Genomic DNA, 21,560 nt, shown 5'->3' on the forward strand with positions numbered 1-21,560 from the left:
CGCGCATGGCAGGCCGCAGGAGGAATTCTCGGGTCCTTTTGGTAGAAGGGGGAAGGGGCGCGCGGGGGAGAGATTTGTGTTTGGTCCCCCCTATTCTCTCAAGTACGACAAAGCCAAGTGTCGAAAGGAGAGAGAGGGAGAAAAAAAAAGGGGGAAAAAGGAGAATTTCTCGGGGGGGCAGAAAAAAATTACGAAAAGAATCAATGTTATGCTCGATGCTCGATGGACTATGGGCAGATAGATGCCTCCCCTCCTTTCCCTTTCCCTTTCCCGATCCCCCCTCTTCGTTCCCTACCTATGTGTGTGTGTGAAAGTATGTGAATTTTATTTTTGTCTATCCCCTTTTGTCCTCCTTCTCCTCACCATCCACCCCCTCCTCTTTCCCCCCCTTTTTCTTCTTGTTGGTGAAAACCCCCTGGTCAGAAAGCACCCGGTCCGATCAGCCCACCCAGCGTCTGGCGCTCTTGAACATCCTGATCCACGGTCCGAATTCGCCCCAGGCCTCGACCTGGTCTGGGGGAATGTAGCTGCCGACGTCCGCCATGATGGTCCGCTCGGGATGGGGCATCAGGGCGAAGACCCTGCCGTCCTTGCTCCTGACACCAGCCACGCCGCCAGGGCTGCCGTTCGGGTTGTACGGGTAGCTTTCCGCCTCCGCGACGCGCAGGCGGTTGTCGACGTACCTGAGGGGGACGAGTCCCTCGCTGTTCAGGTTGTCCAGGGCGTTGGGGCTCGAGAAGGAGGCACGGCCCTCGCCGTGCGAGACGGCGATGGGCAAGGACGAGCCGTCCATGCCGTTGAGGAAGACGGACGGCGTCGCCGCGCGGGACTCGTCGATCTTGACCATGCTGACACGCGCCTCGAACTGCCTGCTGGCGTTCTCGACGAACGTGGGCCAGTTCTCGGTTCCCGGGATCAGCTCCTTGAGGCGGGTGATCATCTGGCAGCCGTTGCAGACGCCCAGCGCAAAGGTGTCGGGGCGCTTGAAGAAGTTTTCAAACTCCTGGCGCGCGTGCTTGTGCTCGAGGATGGACTGCGCCCAGCCGACGCCGGCGCCGAAGACGTCGCCGTACGAGAAGCCTCCGCCCGCCGCGACGCCCACAAAGTCTGCCAGCGACCGGCCCGCAAGAACGTCGGACATGTGCACGTCGATGGGGTCGAAGCCGGCCGCCTTGAAGGCAAAGGCCATCTCGCGATGGCTGTTGACGCCCACCTCGCGGAGGATGGCGACGCGAGGCGCCTTGCGGATCAGGCTGCCCAGGGACGCCGTCAGGGGCATAATGTTCTCCGAGGGAGAGTAGGTGAGGTTAAAAGACAGACCCGGGTCGGCCGAGTCGGAGATGGTGGCGTACTCGCTCTCCGCGCACGCCGGGTTGTCTCTCTCCCTCTGCATGGCGTAAGACGTTCTCGACCACCACTGCTGCATCTCGGTGCGATCCAGGCTGACAATTGGCGTGTGTCCCCCGTAGCGGATGTTGAGGCTCTGGCTGGACTTGGGCTGGACAGCACCGAACTTGCGGATGAGGCCGGCGGGAGGGCCGCAGGTGGCGAAGCAGCGCTTGAAGTTGGTCTCGTCCTCCTTGCGCACCTGGAAGACGGCGCCGAGCTCCTCGTGGAAGAGGGCCTCGAGGACGTCGGTGGCGGAGCCGGTCTTTGCGATGCTGTCGAGCATGATGTCGACGCCACAGCGGCCGGCGAACATCATTTCGGCGACGGCCGTCATGAGACCACCGTCGGAGACATCGTGGTAGGCGAGGACAACGCCGCTCTTGTGTAGTTGCTGCAGGGCATCAAAGTAGTCCGAAATGAGATCCACGTTGCGAACATCAGGCGCCTCGTTGCCCATCTGTCCCAGTGATTGCGCCAGGGCGGAGCCGCCCATGGCCTTCTTGCCCTCGGCGAGGTCGACGTACAAAAGGACCGTCTCGCCGACGTCCTCGACCCTGCGAAGCTGGGGAGTCCAGGTGTTGCGCACGTCCTCGACGATGGTGACGGCGGTGATGATGACGGACATGGGCGCCGTGACGCTCTTTGCCTCGCCCGACTCGCGGTCCTTCCACGAAGCCTTCATCGAGGTTGAGTCCTTGCCGACGGGGATGGAGATCTTGAGCTGGGGGCAGAGCTCCATGCCGATCGCCTTCACAGCCTCGTAGAGGCCGGCGCCTTCGCCAGGGTGGTTGACGGCAGCCATCCAGTTGGCGGACAGCTTCACACGGTCCAGGCTGCCGAGAATGTCGGCGGCGCCGAGGTTGAGCAAGCTCTCGGCAACGGCCATGCGGGCCGAGGCGGCTGCCGAGATAAGGGCGAGCTGGGGCTTCTCGCCCATGGCCATGACCTCGCCGGTGCGAGTGGTAGCGCCGAGGCTGTACGAGGTCGCCGTCACGGCGCAGTCGGCGACGGGGGTCTGCCAGGGGCCGACCATCTGGTCGCGGATAGAGAGGCCGCCGACCGATCTGTCGCCGATGGTGATGAGGAAGGACTTGGAGCCGACGGCGGGCATGCGGAAGACGCGCTCGGTGGCGGCGGTGATGAGGGCGGCAACGTCGGTGGCCTCGCCAGCGCCGGCTGCAGTAAGAGCAGAGACGGCGTCGAAGCCCGGCAGGTCTAGTCTGCGGGACTCGACGACGCGCTCGAGGCGGCGGCCGGGGGGGAAGAGGGCATTGAAGGGCAGGTCGATGGGCATGGGCTGCTCAGGGGAGTCGCGGTCGCTGAGGGTCAGCTTGGCGTTGCCCTCGGCGTCCATAGCGGTAACAGTTCCCACGTCGGAAAAGGGGCATCGCTCGCGGCCTGTAGATTACGTTAACTAGGAACAATGACATGTTTGCGGAGGGGGGTAGCTTACGGCAGATGCTGACGAAGCGGTTCACGTTCTCCTTGTTGACGAGCAGGACGTAACGCTCCTGGGCCTCGTTACACCAGATTTGCAGAGGGCTCATGCTGCTGTCTGCGCTGTGGACCTGGCGGAGCTCGAACTTGCCGCCGAAGCCTGCATCCTTGACGAGCTCGGGAAGGGCGTTGGACAGACCACCGGCGCCGACGTCGTGGATCATGGCGATGGGGTTCTGCTCGCCGAGAGCCGCACAAGTGTCGATGACCATTTGGGCGCGTCTCTCCATCTCAGGGTTGCCACGCTGAACACTGGCGAAGTCCAGTTCGGCAGTTTCCTCGTTCGAGGCACTGCTGGAAGCGGCGCCTCCGCCGAGACCGATGAGCATGGCCGGGCCACCGAGAACGATGGCGTGGGCGCCGTCGTGAACGTCGCCGAGCTCCTTCAGAGCATGCTGCGGGCGGACTGTTCCGACACCTCCAGCGATCATGATGGGCTTGTGGTAGCCACGCCACTCGGGTGAGTCCTCCCCGCCGACGTTGGTCAGGAGGGTGCGGAAGCAACCGAGCAAGCAGGGTCTTCCGAACTCGTTGTTAAAGCGGGCGCTACCGATGGGAGCCTCCAACATAATGTCAAGACTGCTGGCGAAGTGGGCGGGCTTGCCCAAGTCGACCTCCCAAGGGGCCTTCTCGTCGGGGATCAACAGGTCAGACACCCAGAAGCCGCAGAGGCCTGCCTTGGGGGAAGAACCCCGGCCAACGGCACCCTCGTCACGGATCTCTCCTCCGGCACCAGTAGCGGCGCCGGGGAAGGGGGAGATGGCGGTGGGGTGGTTGTGCGTCTCAACCTTGATGAGGACGTGGACGACCTCCTTGGTGAGCTTCCAGCTGCCAGTGGAGTAGTCAGGGGCCCAGAAGCTGGCGGTCTCTCCCTGGAGAACGGCGGCGTTGTCACTGTAGGCCGAGACGGTGTACTCGGGGTTGGACTTGTGGGTGTTCTTGATCATCCCAAAGAGACTATGACCCATCTCGACCTGGTCAATGGTCCAGTTGGCGTTGAACTGCTTGTGGCGGCAGTGCTCCGAGTTGACCTGGGCGAACATGAAGAGCTCCACGTCGTGGGGGTTTCGGCCAAGACGCTTGAAGACCTCGACGAGGTACTCAATCTCGGAGTCATCCAGGGCCAAGCCAAACTGCTTGTTGTAAGACTTAAGGGTGTCGACGGGGTTGGCATCGGGGCCGAAAATGTCAACGATCTCCAGGGGGAATCTTTGGCCCTCGATGAACATGGCAGAGAGGTCAGGTCTGGACAGGCCAATGGTCTCAGTCATACGGTCGTAGACAACATCCTTGAAGGCAATATCATCCTCGGAGACAGCGGTCTCAAAGGTGATGGTGATGGCCCTGCCGCGCTCAATGCGGTCAATGTGGTCGGTCAGGCCACAGACGTGAGTGATGCTGGTGCCCTTGGACGACCAGGGCGAGATATTCCGCGGGGTAACATAGTACGTCTTTTGGGTGTCGGTGTTGGCGGCGATATGTGCGGTTGTCTGGTCAGGCAGACCGAGCCATTTGGTCAGTTTCTGCTGGACAATGAGGTTGTTGTCGCTGTTCTTGAGGTGGACATAGTAGACCCAGATGCCGTCCACGTGGGCGACCTTGTTCGCGGGCGAGATCTTGTTGATGCGCGTCTTGAGCTCTTCAGCCTGCTTGGCAGTGTAGGCCTCAGAGCCAACGAGAGTGAGGAACTCCATTCTGCCTACTGTGGGAGTAGGACACGGGGAGCGGCCAGCGATCAATGGGGAACTCTCTCCGGGAGTGACTGATGACGATAAAGATAAGTTTTTAGGCGGCGCCATCTTGAGTGAGTCGCCCTCCGATATGGCGGGGTGATTGGCAAAATTTTGGCGGGGCACTGCTGATAAACGATAAGGTGGTGAAAATTGGAGTCTTGGGACTTTTACATGGCGGGGCACTTTGCATTTTGTGGCGGTGAAGCGGGGGATGTGCCACGTCCTCTCCGTTCACTGTTGGCTCTCCAGACCAAACTATAAGTGTCCCGCTTCAAGTCTTCCGTGTCCGGGCGTTACGGGGCGCATAAACTGTGGCTGCGATGCACCGTCCCCGTTGTCGGCCTGTATCGGCCTGTGGCTGGTGGGGGGCAGAAGACGGGCCCAGAAAAGGAGAGGAGAAAAAAAAACTGAAAGCGGGCACTGGCCATGGCATAGGTACCTATTGTGGCCTCAGGTTGTATCAGAGCGTGAAAGCCTGAGGACGGGAACACCGGTGAGTCGGCGGTGACGGGTTCATGCTTGGGCGGCCTGCCATCGCAAAATTTCCATCCGATGGGGCCGAACCCAGCGCAGGTCGCAATTTTCCCTCAGGCTGGCGGGCGCTGGCACATCCGGACACAGTGGATATCAGGGCACGAAAAGTCGGGTCTACTCGTCCAGTCGCAGCGCCTCTTCCGCTGTGTCCTGCTTTGCGATCACCCATACTCTCGGGACTCCGGGATCCTCCCACCTCTCCGGTGGCTACACCCAGTTGGCGGCAGCTGGGAGCTAGTCCTTCCCTTGCCTTTGTCTCAAGTGCCCGGATCCCTGCCACTGCCAACACTAGACTCGGGACAGTGGAACAAGCGACGTCAGGAAACAAGCAATTCGGTTCTGGGTGGGAAGCGCAACCTGTCTTGGCCTTCAACTGATTGGCTCCCCTAATATCCATTTCTCAATTTCAGATCGGGCTCGACGACTTTGCGACTGCCCGCTCGCCGCGCTCCGCTCCATCGGCTTTGGCTTCTTTATTCGACGCGCCGGTCAACTCTTGGGACGACGAAATTCACGTCCCTTTTCCCACCGCATTCAATCGCTGCTTTGCCTTTTTAACCCTCCAATTCGGTCCATTTTCGCGTGCTTCAAATCGAGAAAGCCTCTACCGCTGCAACCATGCGCTGGTTAACGTCCTTTGCGGGCTACTTGGCCCCAATCTTCCTCATCATGTCGCCGGTCCTCTCCTACAGCGACCAGGCTTTGTCGATGCACAGGAACAAGTCGAGCGCAGGCTTCTCTCTCGATATCCCGCTGATCATGCTCGTGGCCTCTTTGCTGAAGTGCGTCGAGTGCATCTAGTCCGTGCTTTCCGGAGCAATGCTGACACCTTTCCTCCCACAGGATATTCTACTGGCCCGGCGCCCGCTTCGATACGGCCTTGCTCATCCAGGCGCTTTTGATGATTGTAATGCAAGTCATCTTGCTCAAGATTGCTCTGGACCACCGTCTCCCCCCATCATCCAAGGGAGGAGAGGCCGCGACGCCGTTTGCGAACGTCAACGACGGTCCTGTTTTCGGGGCACAGAGGCCTTATAATTTCTGGCAGTGGAGGTCGCCCAAACCGTGAGTTCTCTATTTCGCGAGCGCCGTCTTGTCCTGCGACTGACATTTGCCTACAGCTACTGGCAGTGCCTGCTGTACCTCTTTATCGGCCTGACCGTCTGCGAACTTCTCTTCGCGCCCGTACGACCGCTATACCAGACATACTCGATGGTCATCGGCTACATCGGTCTCTCGGTGGAGGCGACGCTACCCCTTCCTCAGATTTTTTCGAACGCGCGGTCCCGGTCGTGCAAGGGGTTCCGCTTCTCTGTGCTGGCGAGCTGGCTGATCGGTGACGCCATGAAGATGTTCTGGTTCTTCACCTCGACGACGGAAATCCCGTGGGCCTTCAAGCTTTGCGGCATGTTCCAAGCATGCTGCGATTCGTTCCTCGGTGTCCAATATCTCATGTACGGCGACGGCGAGAAAGGCGAGGTTAAGGAGCACCCCATGTCCCAGTACCCTCAATACCCCAACGGCGTCTACAAGCCTCCTCTGCCCGAGCACGTTAGCGGCAGAGCCAGCCCCGCCGGCCGCAGAACGTCTAGTCCGTATGAGAAGGAACTGCGATAAATCGCAGACAACGCAAGTTTCTGTTTCTTTGTTTTATAATGTTTCCCTTGTTTCCATCGACATTTGTACGACCTGCGTAGCAAATTGTACATTCTGCGAGATACGGCAAAGGCTTGAAAGGCAGAGTAGACAGGGATTAGACAGGGAGTTTCAGGGGCTAAGAGCTTGGGGCCAATGGTAATTGCCGTGCAAATGCAGGGGTTTGATGAGCGAGTTGAGCTCAGTCTTCTCTGGAGATGTGTGAAAGTCGTTAACTGATGTTGGCGTCTACTTGACTGGTCATTTCCCAGAAGGGATTCTGGTATCACGAATGGCGTAAGAAATGCTGTTGTAATTGTCGCACGTCTGTCTGGATACCCAATTTTTATATATGGTTTTTAAGAATTTCAATCACTTGTTCAAGAGCTATCGTAGTCTTGGGCCCGCTGTCATCGAAGTAGTTACTATCTGAGACTCACCGAATGGCGCCAGCACTGAGGAGTTCCTCAAGCATCCCAGCCTCCCACTTTTCAAGTTGGCCACCCAACTGCCGTACTACGCACGCTATTGTCGGTCGTCGTCAACCTCGATCCTGCGATCTCTAGCAATTCAGGCAGCTTATGCTCGATGCCAATTTAGTCACTCTTCACTCATTCTCATAAGCTCTTTGCTTGATATTTCCTACCATTTTGTTCTCAACGACCCACCATCAGCCCTTTTGTCTCCATCCGTTATCTTTTCTTGTTTACTTTTCACCCGGCCAACCAGAAGGGATTTTCAAAGCTGTCAAGACTTCTACGAGCACCGGAACGATTATCGATTCAATAGCTCGATAATTCTGTGCTTCGACGACTTTGCAACTTACGGCCAGGCTAGTCTAGGAGGCTCTGTTGGCGAATCCGGCTCGTCAGCATTCATCCCAGTACCTATCTGCTTGGGTGTTCCTTGTATTGCGAGCGATTGGGTCTGGTGTCCAGTCTCAGTGCAGTAAGATAGGAGCACTTATAACATATAGCTTCAACTGGGACTCGGCTACTTCATGATCATCCTCTAGCTATTTGGAATCAGCTGGTCTCTACCAGGTTAGAGAACGGAAGAGGCCACACTTTGGTAAGCAGGTTCGAATTTTCTTGAACATGTTTCGTCTTCCATCGTCCTCTTCTCCTGCACACCTTGAAGAAAGAACATCCCGTAATCTCAAGTGTGGTTTTGGTCAACTCTCCCACATGCCCATCCAACGGCCGTCTATTCCTATGTGCAGCATGCGAATGGCCTATCCTGGGTCCATGGTTAGTTGCAGTTATTAGCAACGACCTCGATATAAGTTACTGGCTTGCGGCGCTATATTTCATCCTGCGATGTGTATGTATTCCTGTTGGCAGAGGTACAACGGATCAAACTGTGGCAGCAAGACACTTGCGAGGTATAAGGCGGCATCTGCATACATCACAGCCTGACCAAAGTGACGTCGTGTGGTGGCCTTTTACCTTTTTCAAAGACTTCAACCCCCATAGATCTGCGCATGCCGATACGTTCTAGTGGCCTTCTTTTGCTTTGGCTCACGAAGTCTGCTCTCGGGTGCCATTCCTTCTCTCTTTTCTGTTCCGTTCCAGCACCGTCATACACTTCTTAGCTCACTTCTCTATCTAGTCCAACTACTACATCTTTCATAACCACCAATCATCTTCCGGGGGATTCGGGTAAGTCGCAATCCGTGCTCCTGCTCTTTCCTTTTCAAATTCATTGGCCATATCCCTGCTCTCTCCAGCAACGCCTGGCACCACCCGACCTTCACCTGCTTCACCTGCTTCACCTCACACTTGCCTCAGAACCCAAGGCTCACAAAAAGACAGGATCCCGGGCTCATTAGACTATTAGAGAGGGTTTCATTTCCTTTTTTCCATTCTCAAGAGACCTGTTCAAGACACTGGTCACTCACCACGAGTATCCGAACTTTCCAACCGAGAACTCACACTTGCCATCATCTGAACAGTACGTGCGAAGAAATCGTTTTCTGCTAAATTTGCCTACTTTCTCCTTCTTGTCTGTTCACCTTCCATTTCTCCCACAAGGTACTACTCCTTCTCTTTCTCGTCCACCTCCAACTTGCCTACAACCTCTCAGCCCACAACCTCTCAGCCCACAACACAAACCTTCCACCTTACACCCCAATACTTTCCATGCCAACCCACACCTAATACTTTGATCAGAAGTCTCACCCCAAATAAAACAAAGCATCTGCCTCGCAAGTCTTCTCTCATCAGACAGGTATGACCACTCTGGCTATCTCTCCCTCCCGCTCATACATCACGGGCAACGCCCACTTAACGACCACCTCATCGGCCAAACTTGCTGACACAATGACTGTAGATCACGTATCAAGATGGCCCCTGCCAACTTCAAGTCCTATGAGGCTCAAGCCCGTCTTCTCCGCGCCATCGTGGCTGCCCATCCCGAGGTCAAGTGGAATTATAAGGGTAAGAGCGGATTCTAGCCTTTTCCTTTCTCTCGTCATTCAATATTGTGCACAATCCCCGTCTGCCAGTTCTCATGTCCATGTGTTATGGTCAGCGTCATTTCTGACGTCTGGCAGATATCCAGCAGCTCTATGGATCGGACATGACCAAGGATGGTCTCCTTCACCGCTTCAGGGCTCTGCGCAACCATGGCAAGGTGGTCAAACAGGCAGACGCGAAAGGAATTGACTGCAAGACCATCCCTGTGGACCTGCCAAAAGAGATGAAGGGTAAGGCTTTGATGGTTTCTCCTGTCCTGTCTTTGCGTTCCTGGTTAATACTTCATTTTTCTCTTGACTAGTATTTTTTTTCAGTGTTTCCATTCCTACTCATTATCTGACCACCAAATCCATTTACTAATGTGAGAAAACAGATATCGCCAAGTTCTTCGGCGAGTCCACTGCAGATGGCATTCAGTTTCAGTTCCGGGGCATCAAGAAGGATGCCGAATCTCTGAAGCAGACGGCCAACAACGGTGGCAACCCCGCCACCGCCTTGAGTCTCCCCGCCAGCGGTACTTCAAGTGTTGCTTCAACCCCTCGCAAGCCGCGCACCCCTTCCACCAAGGTTCGTGCCTCCGGCGGAGGCCGCTCGACCACCGCCAAGAAGACTAAGCAGCTCAAGCCGGTTTCCATGTCCGAGGAAGATGAAGATGACGAGGAAGTCGATTATAACGAACTCGAGGACACTCCATCCAAGACCCGCGTCCGCGACCGCATCCTCGACGGCCGCGTGTCCAAGAACGTGCACACCCCCAACCCCCGCCGCAGCGCTACTCCGAGCCGCGCCGCTACTATCGTCGCGGCTGCCAACATTGCTCAAGCTGCTGCCGTCGACTTGACTACTTCAGACAGCGAGGTCAACACCCCCGACAACGTCATGGGCTATGAGCTCCCGGCTCCTGTCGAGACGAAGCCCGCCGCTATGATGCAGCAGCAACAGCAGCAGCCGTTCTTTGATCAGTCCGCCGTCCAGCAGCAGCCCGCCGTCCAACCGGCTGCAAGCAGCATGTACTCAGACCCTTCGAGTTTGTCGCAGCCTTTGAGCGCCGACCTCTGGTCCACCCCCGTCGAGGATCCGCTTAACTTCAGCTTCGCCGATGGCTCTGAGAACGGTAACGGCGGCTACTATAGCGCCTCGTACATGGACAACAACTCAGGCGAGATCTAGGACGTTATTCTGGCATCCAGGAGGGAAATTGGGAGCGGGGACTGTCTTGGGGTCTGCTTTGCGCGTGGTTGTCTGACTTAATTGCTTTACGAACCGATTCCCCGCCCTCTATGGGTTTCTGGAAAGACCCCCGGATTGGCGTTGGGGTTGACTTTTATTTTCTTAGTCCCTCGGTTGGATTCACCTTGGGAAGCATGTACAAAACAGAACGGAGGACAATGAAGTGGCCCTTTTAACTCTACTCTAGATAGTTAGTTCTCTCCACCAGGGTTTCTACCCGTAGCACGCGAGAGAGTTGCTCAATGAGATATCATGGCATTAGGCCCTTGTGGCGCGCAGGGTTTCGTTCTCAAAGGGTCCTTGCTCAACCGGCGTCATAGTGTGATGTTGGAGATGATATTTGCTTCGCAGGCGAGTATCTTTGCTTCTCAGTCTTCTTTTGTACATGCCAAGCATTGTTGTCAGACTCCATGCCATCGAACATCACGAGAAACGATATCGCCGGACCTTGGGCCAAAACATGACGGGTATCTTCCTTTTTTTATACTTCTGTTTGGGGTGATCGCTACATCTACAGAAAAACTATTCCCGTCTGATTATCCAATTACTTTTCTGTCCACCTTTTTATTCCTTCCTCCCATGTTGCGGGCCTTAGTGTTCTTTCTCACCGCTCAACAACTTCCACAGCGCATCCCTCTCGACAAAGTCGTGGTGGATGATGTTGACGAGCCAGTACTCGGACCGTACCCGCTCCAGCAATGTCTCGCTCTCACTGCCTTTCCCATAGACCTTGGACCACTCGGCCCAGATCTTGAACGCCTCCTCGGCCCACGCGCGGAAACTGACCTCCTCAATGATGGTAGGCGTGATAATCTCCTTGCCGGGGAAAACGCCCCACGTGACGGCGTTGGTGCTCGCCTCGGTGCCCTCGAGGACCAGCCCTCCGCTTGCGTCCGAAGACACAAAGTCGCCGGCGGCATTGGCAGCGTAGAAGCAAATGGTATTGTCCTTCACCTCGTTGAGGCGTGCTACGAGGCCAGTCCAATCGTTTGAGGGGATGAAGAGCTCGACGAACGCCTTTTGGAAGACGAAGCCGTGCTGAGGGCCCCAGCCGAAGGTCGGATCGCGGGAGGGGATTCCGTTGACAGCGGGCTGGGAGGCGACGGTCCACCACCCACGGGTGTTGAGCTCGAGGAGCTCTTGTTGAATGATGTTGGATTCCGGGAGGAGCTCTTCCTCGCTCCAGGGAATGGCGCTGAGCTGGCCCTTGATATGACGAATGAAGATGTTGTTGATGTCCTGGACTGACTTGGGGGTGCCCCAGAGTCTGATGGCTTGCGTGATAGACATGTGCAAGCTGACGCCGTAGCCATCGATTTCGCCGTAGGCAGGGGATCTGGCATCACCCCATCGACCGTTGGGGAAGTCGTCCCACGTCGCCTCGCGGCCTACCGCGCCGACACCTTCGGAGATTGCTAGGGTGTTGGCGCGGGTGTTGATGGGCTCTGTAACAATCAATCCTGCGGCCGTCGTCTCGTAGGCGGGATTTGAAGCCGAGGAGACGATGACACGGTTGTGGGGGTCCGATCCCATGGACGATGGCCGCCGTTCCGAGAGACCGCGCACACCCGCGGGGAACGGGGACAGGCCGTTAACCTGGACTGCGGGGACGCCGGGTCCGTCGTCGATGACGGCTTCTTCGTACTCAGTTTGCGGGTCGGGAATCAACCCAGTTCTTTCCAGGATAAATGAAACGGCCTTTTCGAGGTTGAGAGTGTAAAAGTGGAAGCCCTTCGGACCGGGCGTCCTGCTCTTAACCTCCTTGACTTGCTCGACGAGTTCGCTAACGATGTCAACACCGACCTGCTTAACCTTCTCGTCGTCACCCTTGGCAGCATCCAGCCTGGCCATGAGACTATCAGGTATCTTGGCGTGGCTGAGCTTGGTCGTACGCTTGATCATCTGGTAGCTCTGAATGGGCATAAGGCCAGGGATGAGCACTGTTTTCTTAAATGCGCCACTGGGATGTTCCTTCAAGACCTTTTCGAAGTTTTCGTAGGCCTTGATGTCGAAGAAGAGCTGAGTCATGATGAAGTCCGCGCCGGCCTGAACCTTCTGGACCAGATACGGCAGGTCGTGCTCGAAGCTCTGCCCTTGGGGGTGGCTCTCATCCGCGTGTCCCTCTGGGTAAGCAGCAACTCCTATGCAGAAGTAGTCGCCATAGGTCTTCCGGATGTACTTGACCAGGTCAACGGCCCAGACAAAGTCTTCGGCATCATCGACGTCGGAATCCTCCGTGTCACGATACTCATCCTTCCGAGGCGGATCTCCTCTCAGGGCCAAAATGTTGCGAATCCCCAGCGCCTTTGCGTCTTCCAGGGCCTTGTCGATGAGCTTACGGCTCATGTTTGTGCATGTCAAGTGGAGACAGGTCGTAAGGCCCAACCCTCTTTGGCAGATTTCAGCCAGTTCCAAAGACTTGGTTGAGGTAGATCCGCCGGCTCCCCAGGTGACATTCACAAAGAGGGGCCGGAGCGCTCTTTCCATCCTGTCCAAACGGTCGCGAAGGTTGGAAAGACCCATTGCCGTCTTGGGCGGGAAGAACTCCAGGGAGAAGTAGTTGGCATCTGCCGGCAGGGCGGCGATCTTATCCGTAATCTTTTCCATCTTGAAAGTGAGCGGTCGATGCTCGGAGACACAACAGCCCGTTTCCAACAAGATGTGTTAGTTTGTTGACTCTTTGTCCTCCTCGACAGCAGAATCGGGGAGAAGCCCTTCGTTGGAGACGATCGAGCTCCTTTGTAGTCGATATCAGACTGCGACGGAGGGGTAAGGCGGGGGAAGAATCCGAGAATTTGAGACCGAACGGCAGGCAAGTGACGCAAGTAGCTTGGAGAAAAGGAACGAGAGACAAGACAAGACAGATTGGGACAGGGGGTTATAGCAGGCCCAATTGTCGAAAGTGCCTGGTATCAGTATCTAAAATCTTGCGTGATTGGCCTGTTTGCGCTGTCGTCATTCCTTAGGACAAATGTGTACCCACGAAGATATTGAAAGACATTGAAATGATTTTGGCGGGGCAATCTCCTTTTGGAGATAGCAGCGCGTACTGTGCCAGCGACTTCGGATGACACATCTTGGCGCAAGCTTAGAGCGGTACACACAGTGTTTAGTGCCCCCTGTGACGGTTATTAGTTAATCCGCTGCCCCTCCACACAGGCAGGTCAGGTTGCCCTTGGAGAAGGAAACTCCGTTTACAAATTAAATAAAAATGCAATATCGACCATTGATAATTCTGGTCTCTGCGTTGAAGTTGTTCGGGGGCCTATACACTCGAAAGAAGGCATGCGAAGGAGCGAACAAAGTACATTAAGAAATCAAAAGTACAGCAGGGTCCCGTGTTTGCCATGGGGTTGGCCCAATACTGCCACACCTATTCCCAAGAGGACATGTCCCAGGGGTGCGCGGAACAAATGACGTTCCCCTGCAGGGCCGTCTGCCACTAAAAATTCCGCTGGGTAGGGCAGAGCTGCAAGGGTCCTGGCCGCCATTTGGAGAGCTCTCCGTTTTTGATGGAGCTGCAGCTGCAAACGCGATCACCACTTCAGTCCACACAGCCATAGCGTGACAACGGCGAAGGACTTTTTGTCTTCGCCCATTGCTTCCTCTACCCACGCTCTCTGTCCGATCATGAAAACACCGTCCCAATGCAACTGATTCACACAAAACACATTGGCCGCCTGTGGCCCACTCGGGCCGTTGCGACCTTTGCGAAGAATGCACGAGCTTCCCCGATACGAGCCACCCAACCAGCTCAATCTTTCGCGAGCCCTTGTCTAGCCCAGGCAACGCAACGACGAAGTTATGCAGACCTCAAGCTCGACCTTCTCGCTCTCGACAGCAAGTGGCGCCAGAAATGGGAGGCTTCCAAGGCTTCTGTTGCCGAAGACGACTCCAGCAAGCCAAGCAAATATGTGCTTCCAATGTTCCCCTACCCGTCAGGCACATTGCACCTGGGCCATCTCCGAGTATATACAATTGCCGACGTTCTCGCCCGATACCATACGCTACAAGGGTCTCGTGTAACGCTGCCAATGGGATGGGATGCATTTGGTCTTCCGGCTGAGAATGCCGCCATCGACCGTGGAATCGCGCCAGCAACTTGGACGAAGGATAATATTGCCAAGATGAAGGAGCAGCTGGGGGTCATGAACGGCAACTGGAACTGGGAAAGGGTTTGTTCTGAAATCCAATATTTATATTCTGTCTGGCTGACACTTTGTCTCTCAGGAGCTTACCACCTGCGATCCCGATTTCTACAAACACACCCAGAAGTTGTTCTTGATGATGCTCGAACGTGGTCTCGCTTACCAGGCTGAAGCCGAGGTAAACTATGATCCTGTCGATATGACTGTTCTGGCGAATGAGCAGGTCGATGCCAATGGATGCTCGTGGAGATCTGGTGCCAAAGTCGAGAAGCGTCAGCTCAAGCAATGGTTCTTCCGCATCTCTGAGTTCAGAGAAGCATTGCTGAAAGATCTGGAAACGCTTGCAAAGGATGGGGCCTGGCCGGAGAGAGTTCTAGCCATGCAGAAAAATTGGCTTGGCAAATCGACTGGCGCCATTATCAAGTTCCCTGTCATGGCCATGGGCCATGACATTCACGCAGGCATCGAAGTTTTCACAACGCGGCCGGATACCCTCTTCGGTGTCCAATATGTTGCACTTGCATCCACGCATCCAATTGTTGCTTCATTGGCGAAGAGCGACCCTGAGCTGCAGGCTTTCTTGGATACTCTTCCAGGACTGCCTCGCGACTCCAAGGTTGGCTACATGCTACCACACGTGAGGGCTATCAACCCTCTGGCATACCACGAGGAAACCCCTGACGATGCCAAAAAATCCATTCCCGTTTATGTTGCGCCGTATGTCCTTGGAGATTATGGCGAAGGCGCTGTCATGGGCGTTCCCGGTCATGATTTGCGGGACAACGCCTTCTGGAAGGAACACCACTACGATGAGCCTGTGCGCTTCGTGCTTGCGGCCTCGGAGGACGAATCGACATCTGCGATAGTGAATGAACCCTTTATCGAGCACGGAGTCATGACGGAAAACAGCGGACCTTTCAAGGGCAAGTCATCTGCAGAGGCAGGCCGGATACTCATCTCCATGCTTGAGGCTGCAGACTTGGCTAAACCAGTCGAGAAATGGAGGTTGAGGGACTGGCTTATCAGCCGCCAGCGATACTGGGGAACACCTATTCCCATCATCCACTGCGGCTCTTGCGGCCCCGTATCTGTTCCAGATGACCAGTTGCCAGTCAAATTGCCCGATGTTGGAGACCACTGGACGAACGGCAAAGCTGGCAACCCATTGGAAAGGGTTGAAGAATGGGTAAACACCAGTTGTCCCAAGTGCGGTGGCCATGCCAAGCGCGATACCGATACCATGGACACTTTTGTGGACTCGAGCTGGTACTATGCGCGCTTTGTGGACCCGAACAACGCAACACAACCCTTCTCCCCTGAAGCTGCGAAGGCTTTGCCCGTGGATTTGTACATTGGTGGCATCGAGCATGCCATCCTACACTTGCTCTACGCCAGATTCATGTACAAGTTTCTGTCGACGACACCACTATTCCCCAGTTCAAGCGAAGCAGAGGCGCTCCAGGAGCCTTTCAAGAGGCTGATCACACAGGGTATGGTGCACGGCAAGACCTTCACCGACCCTGAATCAGGGAAGTTCCTGAAGCCAGATGAGGTCGACTTAACAGATCCGTCAAGTCCCAAAGTCACAGCTACAGGAGCTACGGCCAATGTCTCATTCGAAAAAATGTCCAAGTCCAAGTATAACGGAGTTGACCCGACAGAGTTCATCTCCAAGTACGGCGCTGACGCAACAAGAGCACACGTACTCTTCCAGGCGCCTGTAGGCGATATCCTCAACTGGAGTGAGGACAAGATCGCTGGTGTCACGCGGTGGCTCCACAGACTGCATGATCATGTCATCAAACTCCAGAAGTCAACCAGCAACGAGACTTCTGTCACAGCTTACCTCGAGGAGCGCGCAAAGAACTTGTCGTCGCTGAGTGACGGCGAATTAGCGACTTGGGATGCTGACGCTGCCATCTGGCGAACCGTGCAAGGGGCCATTGACTCAATCACTCAGTCTTACGAGACGGTGTATCCCATGAACACCATCATTTCAGACCTAATGAGTCTGACAAATACCATCCTGGACAACACAGGCGCAAGCACCCTTATCCAGAAGGAGGCAACGTCCGTACTCCTCCGGATGTTGGCCCCTGTTACACCAGCATTTGCCGAGGAGTGCTGGAGCATCATTCATCCTAGCTCGGGTTCTATCTTCGAATGCACAACCTTTCCTGCGAAAGACGGTACTACGGCGCTGCTGAAGCCCCGAAAGCACCCTGTGGCTATTCAGATCAATGGCAAGCTGCGCGGCGTCGTCGAGGTTCCCAACCCTCCATCCGGTCTCGAAGGCGAGGCATTGCGGAACTGGATGGTGGCTGAAGTATTGAAGTCGGAGGAGGGCAAGGCAAAATTCACAGGTGGTCAGTTCGACGTCACGTCGCCGAAGAGAGTCATCCTCGCTCGTGGCGGTAAGACGATCAACTTTGTAATATAAAGGTGTAAAAAAGCATGTAAGATACCCGGCAATGTACAACATAGAATTTAGAGGAAACAACATCACTCGCTACATTTATCATTTTCTTGAGGGAAGAGTCATCAGTAAGGACGGTTAAACTTTACAATTGGTTGTACTAACCAGCCGCTCACCGATTCTGCGAAGTATTATTCTTCACATTGCTGTGTTTCCACGACAGAGGCCTTCAAGCAGATCAGGGCCAACTGGCTGCTTGGCTAGGAGACGTGGAAATTTCATGCAGTTTTACTTTATAAGCATGTTGAGAACCCCAATTACCCTTTTGCCCCTCTACCGTGGTAGTAGTTTTATAGATGTCTACCCCATCCACCATGTGTCCCCTATCGTGTAATCATGCTCTGCCCCAAGTTATAAATCTTAACGCTCCTTCTATGCGCCTTGCATCTCGTGTCTATCTCTATCAATCAATCTTCTTCCGTATATGCGTGTCTCATAGTATCCTCGTAACAACCAAATCCCCCTCGCCGCCCTCAACCTCCAAGAACGAGCCAGTTTCAAGCCTCTTTTTCCACTTGCCACTTTCATATCTTCCCAAAATAATCGTCATCCGCAGCAGAGCACCTTCGCTCGAAGCATGCTCGGCTCCGCCCTCCGCAATGGGCGTGAATGTCCACCGACCAAAGGCCCAGTTGAGGATGTACCGTGCCTGCGGGTGGGGCGGCGTGGGAGCCGCAGCGTCCTCATCCGAGTCTCTTACCGTCGACGACGCGGTCAGCACAGCCTTGATGCGGTACACTTCCTCCTTGGGCGCCGCGCGGAGGAGGCTCTGCAGCTTCTCCGCGTTGACGGCGGCGCCCTTTGAGCCCTTGAGTTCGACCGACAGAACCTCGACCTCGGTCTGATGGTCATGCGAGTGGTTCTCTCCCTTGTGGTCGTGGTCGTGGGTTTGTTCCTCGGTCAGGCCCTGCGCCAGGCCACCATCCACGCCGAAGACAAGGTCGGCACCAACCCAGCCCTTTCGGCTCTTAACCCAGGGGATCTCGACCTCAAGGTCGCCCAAACGGTCGAGAACCTCATCGAAGCGGTCCTCAGAGCATGACTCCCACTTGTTGAAGACGATCAAGTCGGTGTACTTCGCCTGGATCCGCGCCGTGTAGCTAGTGTCCTCGTATCCCTTCCAGTTCTCCGCGTCGATGACGCTAACGACGCCGTCAAGTGTGTAGTTGCCCGTCTCGCGCGCGAGGCGGTTGACCTCGAGGGCCAGGGTAGCTGGGAACGCGGAGCCGCTCGTCTCGATAACGATGCGGTCGGGTCGGACGGTCGAGTGCAGCTCGGCGAGTGCCTCGCTTAGCTGGCCGACGAGGTTGCAGCAGATGCAACCGTTGAGGAGCTCCTGCACGCCCGAGATTGCATTGGAGGACGCCAGCTGAGAGTCGACGGCCAGGTCGCCGAACTCGTTTTTCAAGAGGGCGAGCTTGTACGACGGGTTCGCAGCCTTGAGCTGGGGGAGGAGGTTGAGGATCAGCGTTGTCTTACCGGAGCCGAGGAAGCCGGTGATGATGGTGATGGGAATCGGCGCCATTTTGAAGGTAAAATTGAAATTTACGGTCGAAACTCTATGCGTAAGCAATAAATAAGGTGAAAGAAGCTTTGAAGCTTGGATGGTTTTGTTCTTGAGATCACATCAGAATCACCAGTTTTTTTTTTTTGGTTGAGGAAAATGCCGCCAATGCAAAAGCCCGCTTCTGGGCGGCGGGATGGAGGGGTTAGGGAGTGCTTCGAGGCCGATAAGAACCCGATAAGGTCTGATAAGGCAGTCTTCAGTGGGAGATATGTTTAAGGTTATCTTAGCGGACAGCCAAGGGGATTGCAATGCCGAGCTAGGCGGTTTGACGTCATTAGCCCCAGTTTCCAGGTGCCTCACATCATTTTCCTGCATCACGCAGAACCAAGCAACAGGTCCAGATCAGACCCAGAGCACCTCACCCAGCCGGAGACAGCCCGCCCAGACCTATGCGATCATAGCTTGTAGTTGGACGCGCGGTCCCTCCCGCACCCAGGCCCGTTGCCCCTTTCCACCCCCCAGTTGAACTTGACCTATTAGTAGAAGTAACCCCCTTCCCCAGACCAGCCCTGTCACCTACCGGCCTATTTTCCCTTTTCTCATCCACCTAGTCTCCCACTACGTATTGCTCCGCCACGATTGAGAAACTCAATTCAAGCCTAATTGATCCTGAAATCGAGCTCGCCCTACTGTCACTACCGTCCGTTTCCACGGGGCGTCTCATAGCACAGAGCCTCCATCTCAGCCCTACGACCTTGAACGACACGCGAGCACCTCCGCATTCTCATCCGTCTCTAGCACACCACTAGTCCCTACGCCTCCATTCATAATGTCCGCAGATCCCAATTCAAAGTTCGCACCTGAGCCCAAGAGCCAGACTCATGGCCGCGAGATGAGCTTCAAGCAGCAGCTGGACCAGGCGGCCCACGACGCCCGAAAACCCGACGATGAGCCCAAGCAGAACCCGATTGTTCAGAAAGGTGGGTGAACCATCACAGCCAGCCCTCTTATCCACCCGCCCGCAACACTGTGTATCTCTCATATCCTATCCAAAACCATCACTTCACACACCAATTTCCCAAGTTGTATGGGTATGTGTAGCTCATCGAGACACTCTGAAAAGTGACACAGTACATCCCAGCCGCTGCGAAGATCTTCGGCGAACCACAGGAGGATAAGGAGGAAAGGATTTCACGCCCAGGTATACCTGGCCCGCCGGAACGGCCATACAACGATGTCCAGGTTGAGGAATTTATACGACAACAGCACCGCAGCAAGGGTGAGGATGGTGTACTGGAATGATGGGAAACGCGACCGGGAACCACCTGGAACCTACTCTCCAGGAATACCAATCATGGATAGGTACCAATGGATTGGCGTTTTTGTTTGTTTGTTATTAACACGATTCCGAGCCGCGACGTCGTAATTAGCCAGGTTTGCTCATCACGACGTCATGACGTCGTGATGAGCAATTCAACAAGGGCCACACACATCACGAGCACCGAACAGAATGGGACCCCTCGCCAACTACATACAAAAGGCGAGGGATGAACGAGGGATAAAAAAACACCCTGGGAAACCTGTATTCGTACCTCATATACTAAAACGGCTTTGAACTCGCAACATCCGAGAGCAGCCCTTTGTCCATATATGTCAACCCCGCGGGGTGTAATAGTGCCCACAAATGCCGCCAATTAGTACCTAGCATGAGCAATTTTAAATCGAAATGCCGATGAAGAGGAAGGCGGTCCAGCCATATTCCCGACCTCTTCTGGTTTTGTGCTGCATGAAGAATAATTATTTAAGCAAATACGTTGAGGCCAGAAGACGGGTTGGAGAGAGAACCGGAAAGGCAAGGGCTATTCCGAGGTGCCACTCAGTTCCCGCGGTCGTTCGTCTTATAAAGAAACAGGACAGTTGGGTTGGTGAGGCTTGGCTGGATACACGGCATTTGCTCTCGAGCAAGCTGTTGTCGCCTCAAACAAACAAGTACGGGGCAATAATGAAGGGACGTTGCAGTGCAGTCTTCAATTTGGGCTGGGTAACCATGGTCCCCTGAGGTGCCGTTGACACGGGGCGGTTTCTCCGTCGAGAAGCATGCCGCCTGCAATGCTCTTGAGCCGAACCAATACTGGAGGAAGTGCTAGAGGGAGGGCGGTTGGTCCCAGAACTCGGGGCTCGAAGAGCTATCTCCCAGCATCGCCAGTACCCGTTAGCGAAGGCGGGGGATAGCATCGCTAACTTGGCAACGACAGCTCCAACAACAACAGAGGAAGCGCAGGTGCCGGGTGCCGGCGCCGCGCCTGACAGCGTAGACCATGGCCAAGAACGGGGCCAGGGACCAAGACATGTGGCATATTTACAGCTCAACGAGAGGGACTGGATAACGCGCTTCTCGAGAGGGAAACCGAGACACGTGCAAATCCGTGGCTAACAGCGTAGAGCCCAACGAGTTCTCTATCTCTGATTGAAATTAATACCGGCCCGACCTTCACGGCAATGCGGCAGGTTCATGGGCGGAGCCGGAGAACGAGGCCCCACATTTCCCGAGGTTGATTTTTTCTTGTCTTCAGTCTCTTGGACCATCGTCCTGGTTTTTACTGTGCTCACCAGGACGATGACCCGCAAGGACGAGAAATACCATGGGCATGTTCCCGAACCACGTTTCCCAGCTTAAACAAGCCTCGACGTTGAGATTGGTCACTCAGGCCTTAACCTAACACAACTGGGTGATGGCCGCATGGATGAGTCAGGGCGGGCTCAATACATTCGCTTCGCTCCAGGAGCGGCACCCCAGGCAAAAGGCGCGAGAAACGATGCTTCAAGGGCGAGGAATGCGCCTCCATTGCATCATTTCCCATGGCTTGCAAGGCAAAAGGCGCCGCCAAAAGCCCAGGTGGCGTTCATTCAACACTAGGATTTTCGAGGTCTCAA

At 55.3% G+C, this 21,560-nt stretch overlaps 7 protein-coding genes across 7 annotated transcripts; 4 read left to right on the plus strand and 3 right to left on the minus strand.

The window, feature by feature from the left end:
• Window positions 1–439: 439 nt before the first annotated feature.
• EsH8_III_000664 (phosphoribosylformylglycinamidine synthase) lies at window positions 440–4,580 on the minus strand (the record flags this gene model as incomplete). The annotated part of the gene is made up of 2 exons (XM_083262389.1): window positions 440–2,787; window positions 2,843–4,580. 2 exons carry the CDS (start codon window positions 4,578–4,580, stop codon window positions 440–442), a joined length of 4,086 nt encoding a protein of 1,361 aa, XP_083122876.1.
• Window positions 4,581–5,771: 1,191 nt separating this feature from the next.
• On the plus strand, window positions 5,772–6,770 carry EsH8_III_000665 (PQ-loop repeat-containing protein; the record flags this gene model as incomplete). Its single annotated transcript, XM_083262390.1, has 3 exons — window positions 5,772–5,935; window positions 5,997–6,218; window positions 6,275–6,770. 3 exons carry the CDS (start codon window positions 5,772–5,774, stop codon window positions 6,768–6,770), a joined length of 882 nt encoding a protein of 293 aa, XP_083122877.1.
• A 2,362-nt stretch (window positions 6,771–9,132) lies between these two features.
• On the plus strand, window positions 9,133–10,435 carry EsH8_III_000666 (uncharacterized protein; the record flags this gene model as incomplete). Its single annotated transcript, XM_083262391.1, has 2 exons — window positions 9,133–9,226; window positions 9,639–10,435. 2 exons carry the CDS (start codon window positions 9,133–9,135, stop codon window positions 10,433–10,435), a joined length of 891 nt encoding a protein of 296 aa, XP_083122878.1.
• Window positions 10,436–11,086: 651 nt separating this feature from the next.
• Window positions 11,087–13,102, minus strand: EsH8_III_000667 (methylenetetrahydrofolate reductase (NAD(P)H) MET12; the record flags this gene model as incomplete). The annotated part of the gene is made up of 1 exon (XM_083262392.1): window positions 11,087–13,102. The coding sequence occupies one exon, from the start codon at window positions 13,100–13,102 to the stop codon at window positions 11,087–11,089; it is 2,016 nt and encodes a 671-aa protein (XP_083122879.1).
• A 1,040-nt stretch (window positions 13,103–14,142) lies between these two features.
• On the plus strand, window positions 14,143–17,083 carry EsH8_III_000668 (leucine--tRNA ligase NAM2; the record flags this gene model as incomplete). Its single annotated transcript, XM_083262393.1, has 2 exons — window positions 14,143–14,670; window positions 14,726–17,083. The coding sequence occupies 2 exons, from the start codon at window positions 14,143–14,145 to the stop codon at window positions 17,081–17,083; spliced, it is 2,886 nt and encodes a 961-aa protein (XP_083122880.1).
• A 469-nt stretch (window positions 17,084–17,552) lies between these two features.
• On the minus strand, window positions 17,553–18,644 carry EsH8_III_000669 (CobW/HypB/UreG, nucleotide-binding domain-containing protein; the record flags this gene model as incomplete). The annotated part of the gene is made up of 1 exon (XM_083262394.1): window positions 17,553–18,644. One exon carries the CDS (start codon window positions 18,642–18,644, stop codon window positions 17,553–17,555), a length of 1,092 nt encoding a protein of 363 aa, XP_083122881.1.
• An 811-nt stretch (window positions 18,645–19,455) lies between these two features.
• EsH8_III_000670 (uncharacterized protein) lies at window positions 19,456–19,928 on the plus strand (the record flags this gene model as incomplete). Its single annotated transcript, XM_083262395.1, has 2 exons — window positions 19,456–19,606; window positions 19,750–19,928. 2 exons carry the CDS (start codon window positions 19,456–19,458, stop codon window positions 19,926–19,928), a joined length of 330 nt encoding a protein of 109 aa, XP_083122882.1.
• Window positions 19,929–21,560: the final 1,632 nt, after the last annotated feature.

This window comes from Colletotrichum jinshuiense, chromosome 3 (assembly GCF_051148585.1).
Source record: "Colletotrichum jinshuiense chromosome 3, complete sequence".
NCBI lineage: Eukaryota > Fungi > Ascomycota > Sordariomycetes > Glomerellales > Glomerellaceae > Colletotrichum > Colletotrichum jinshuiense.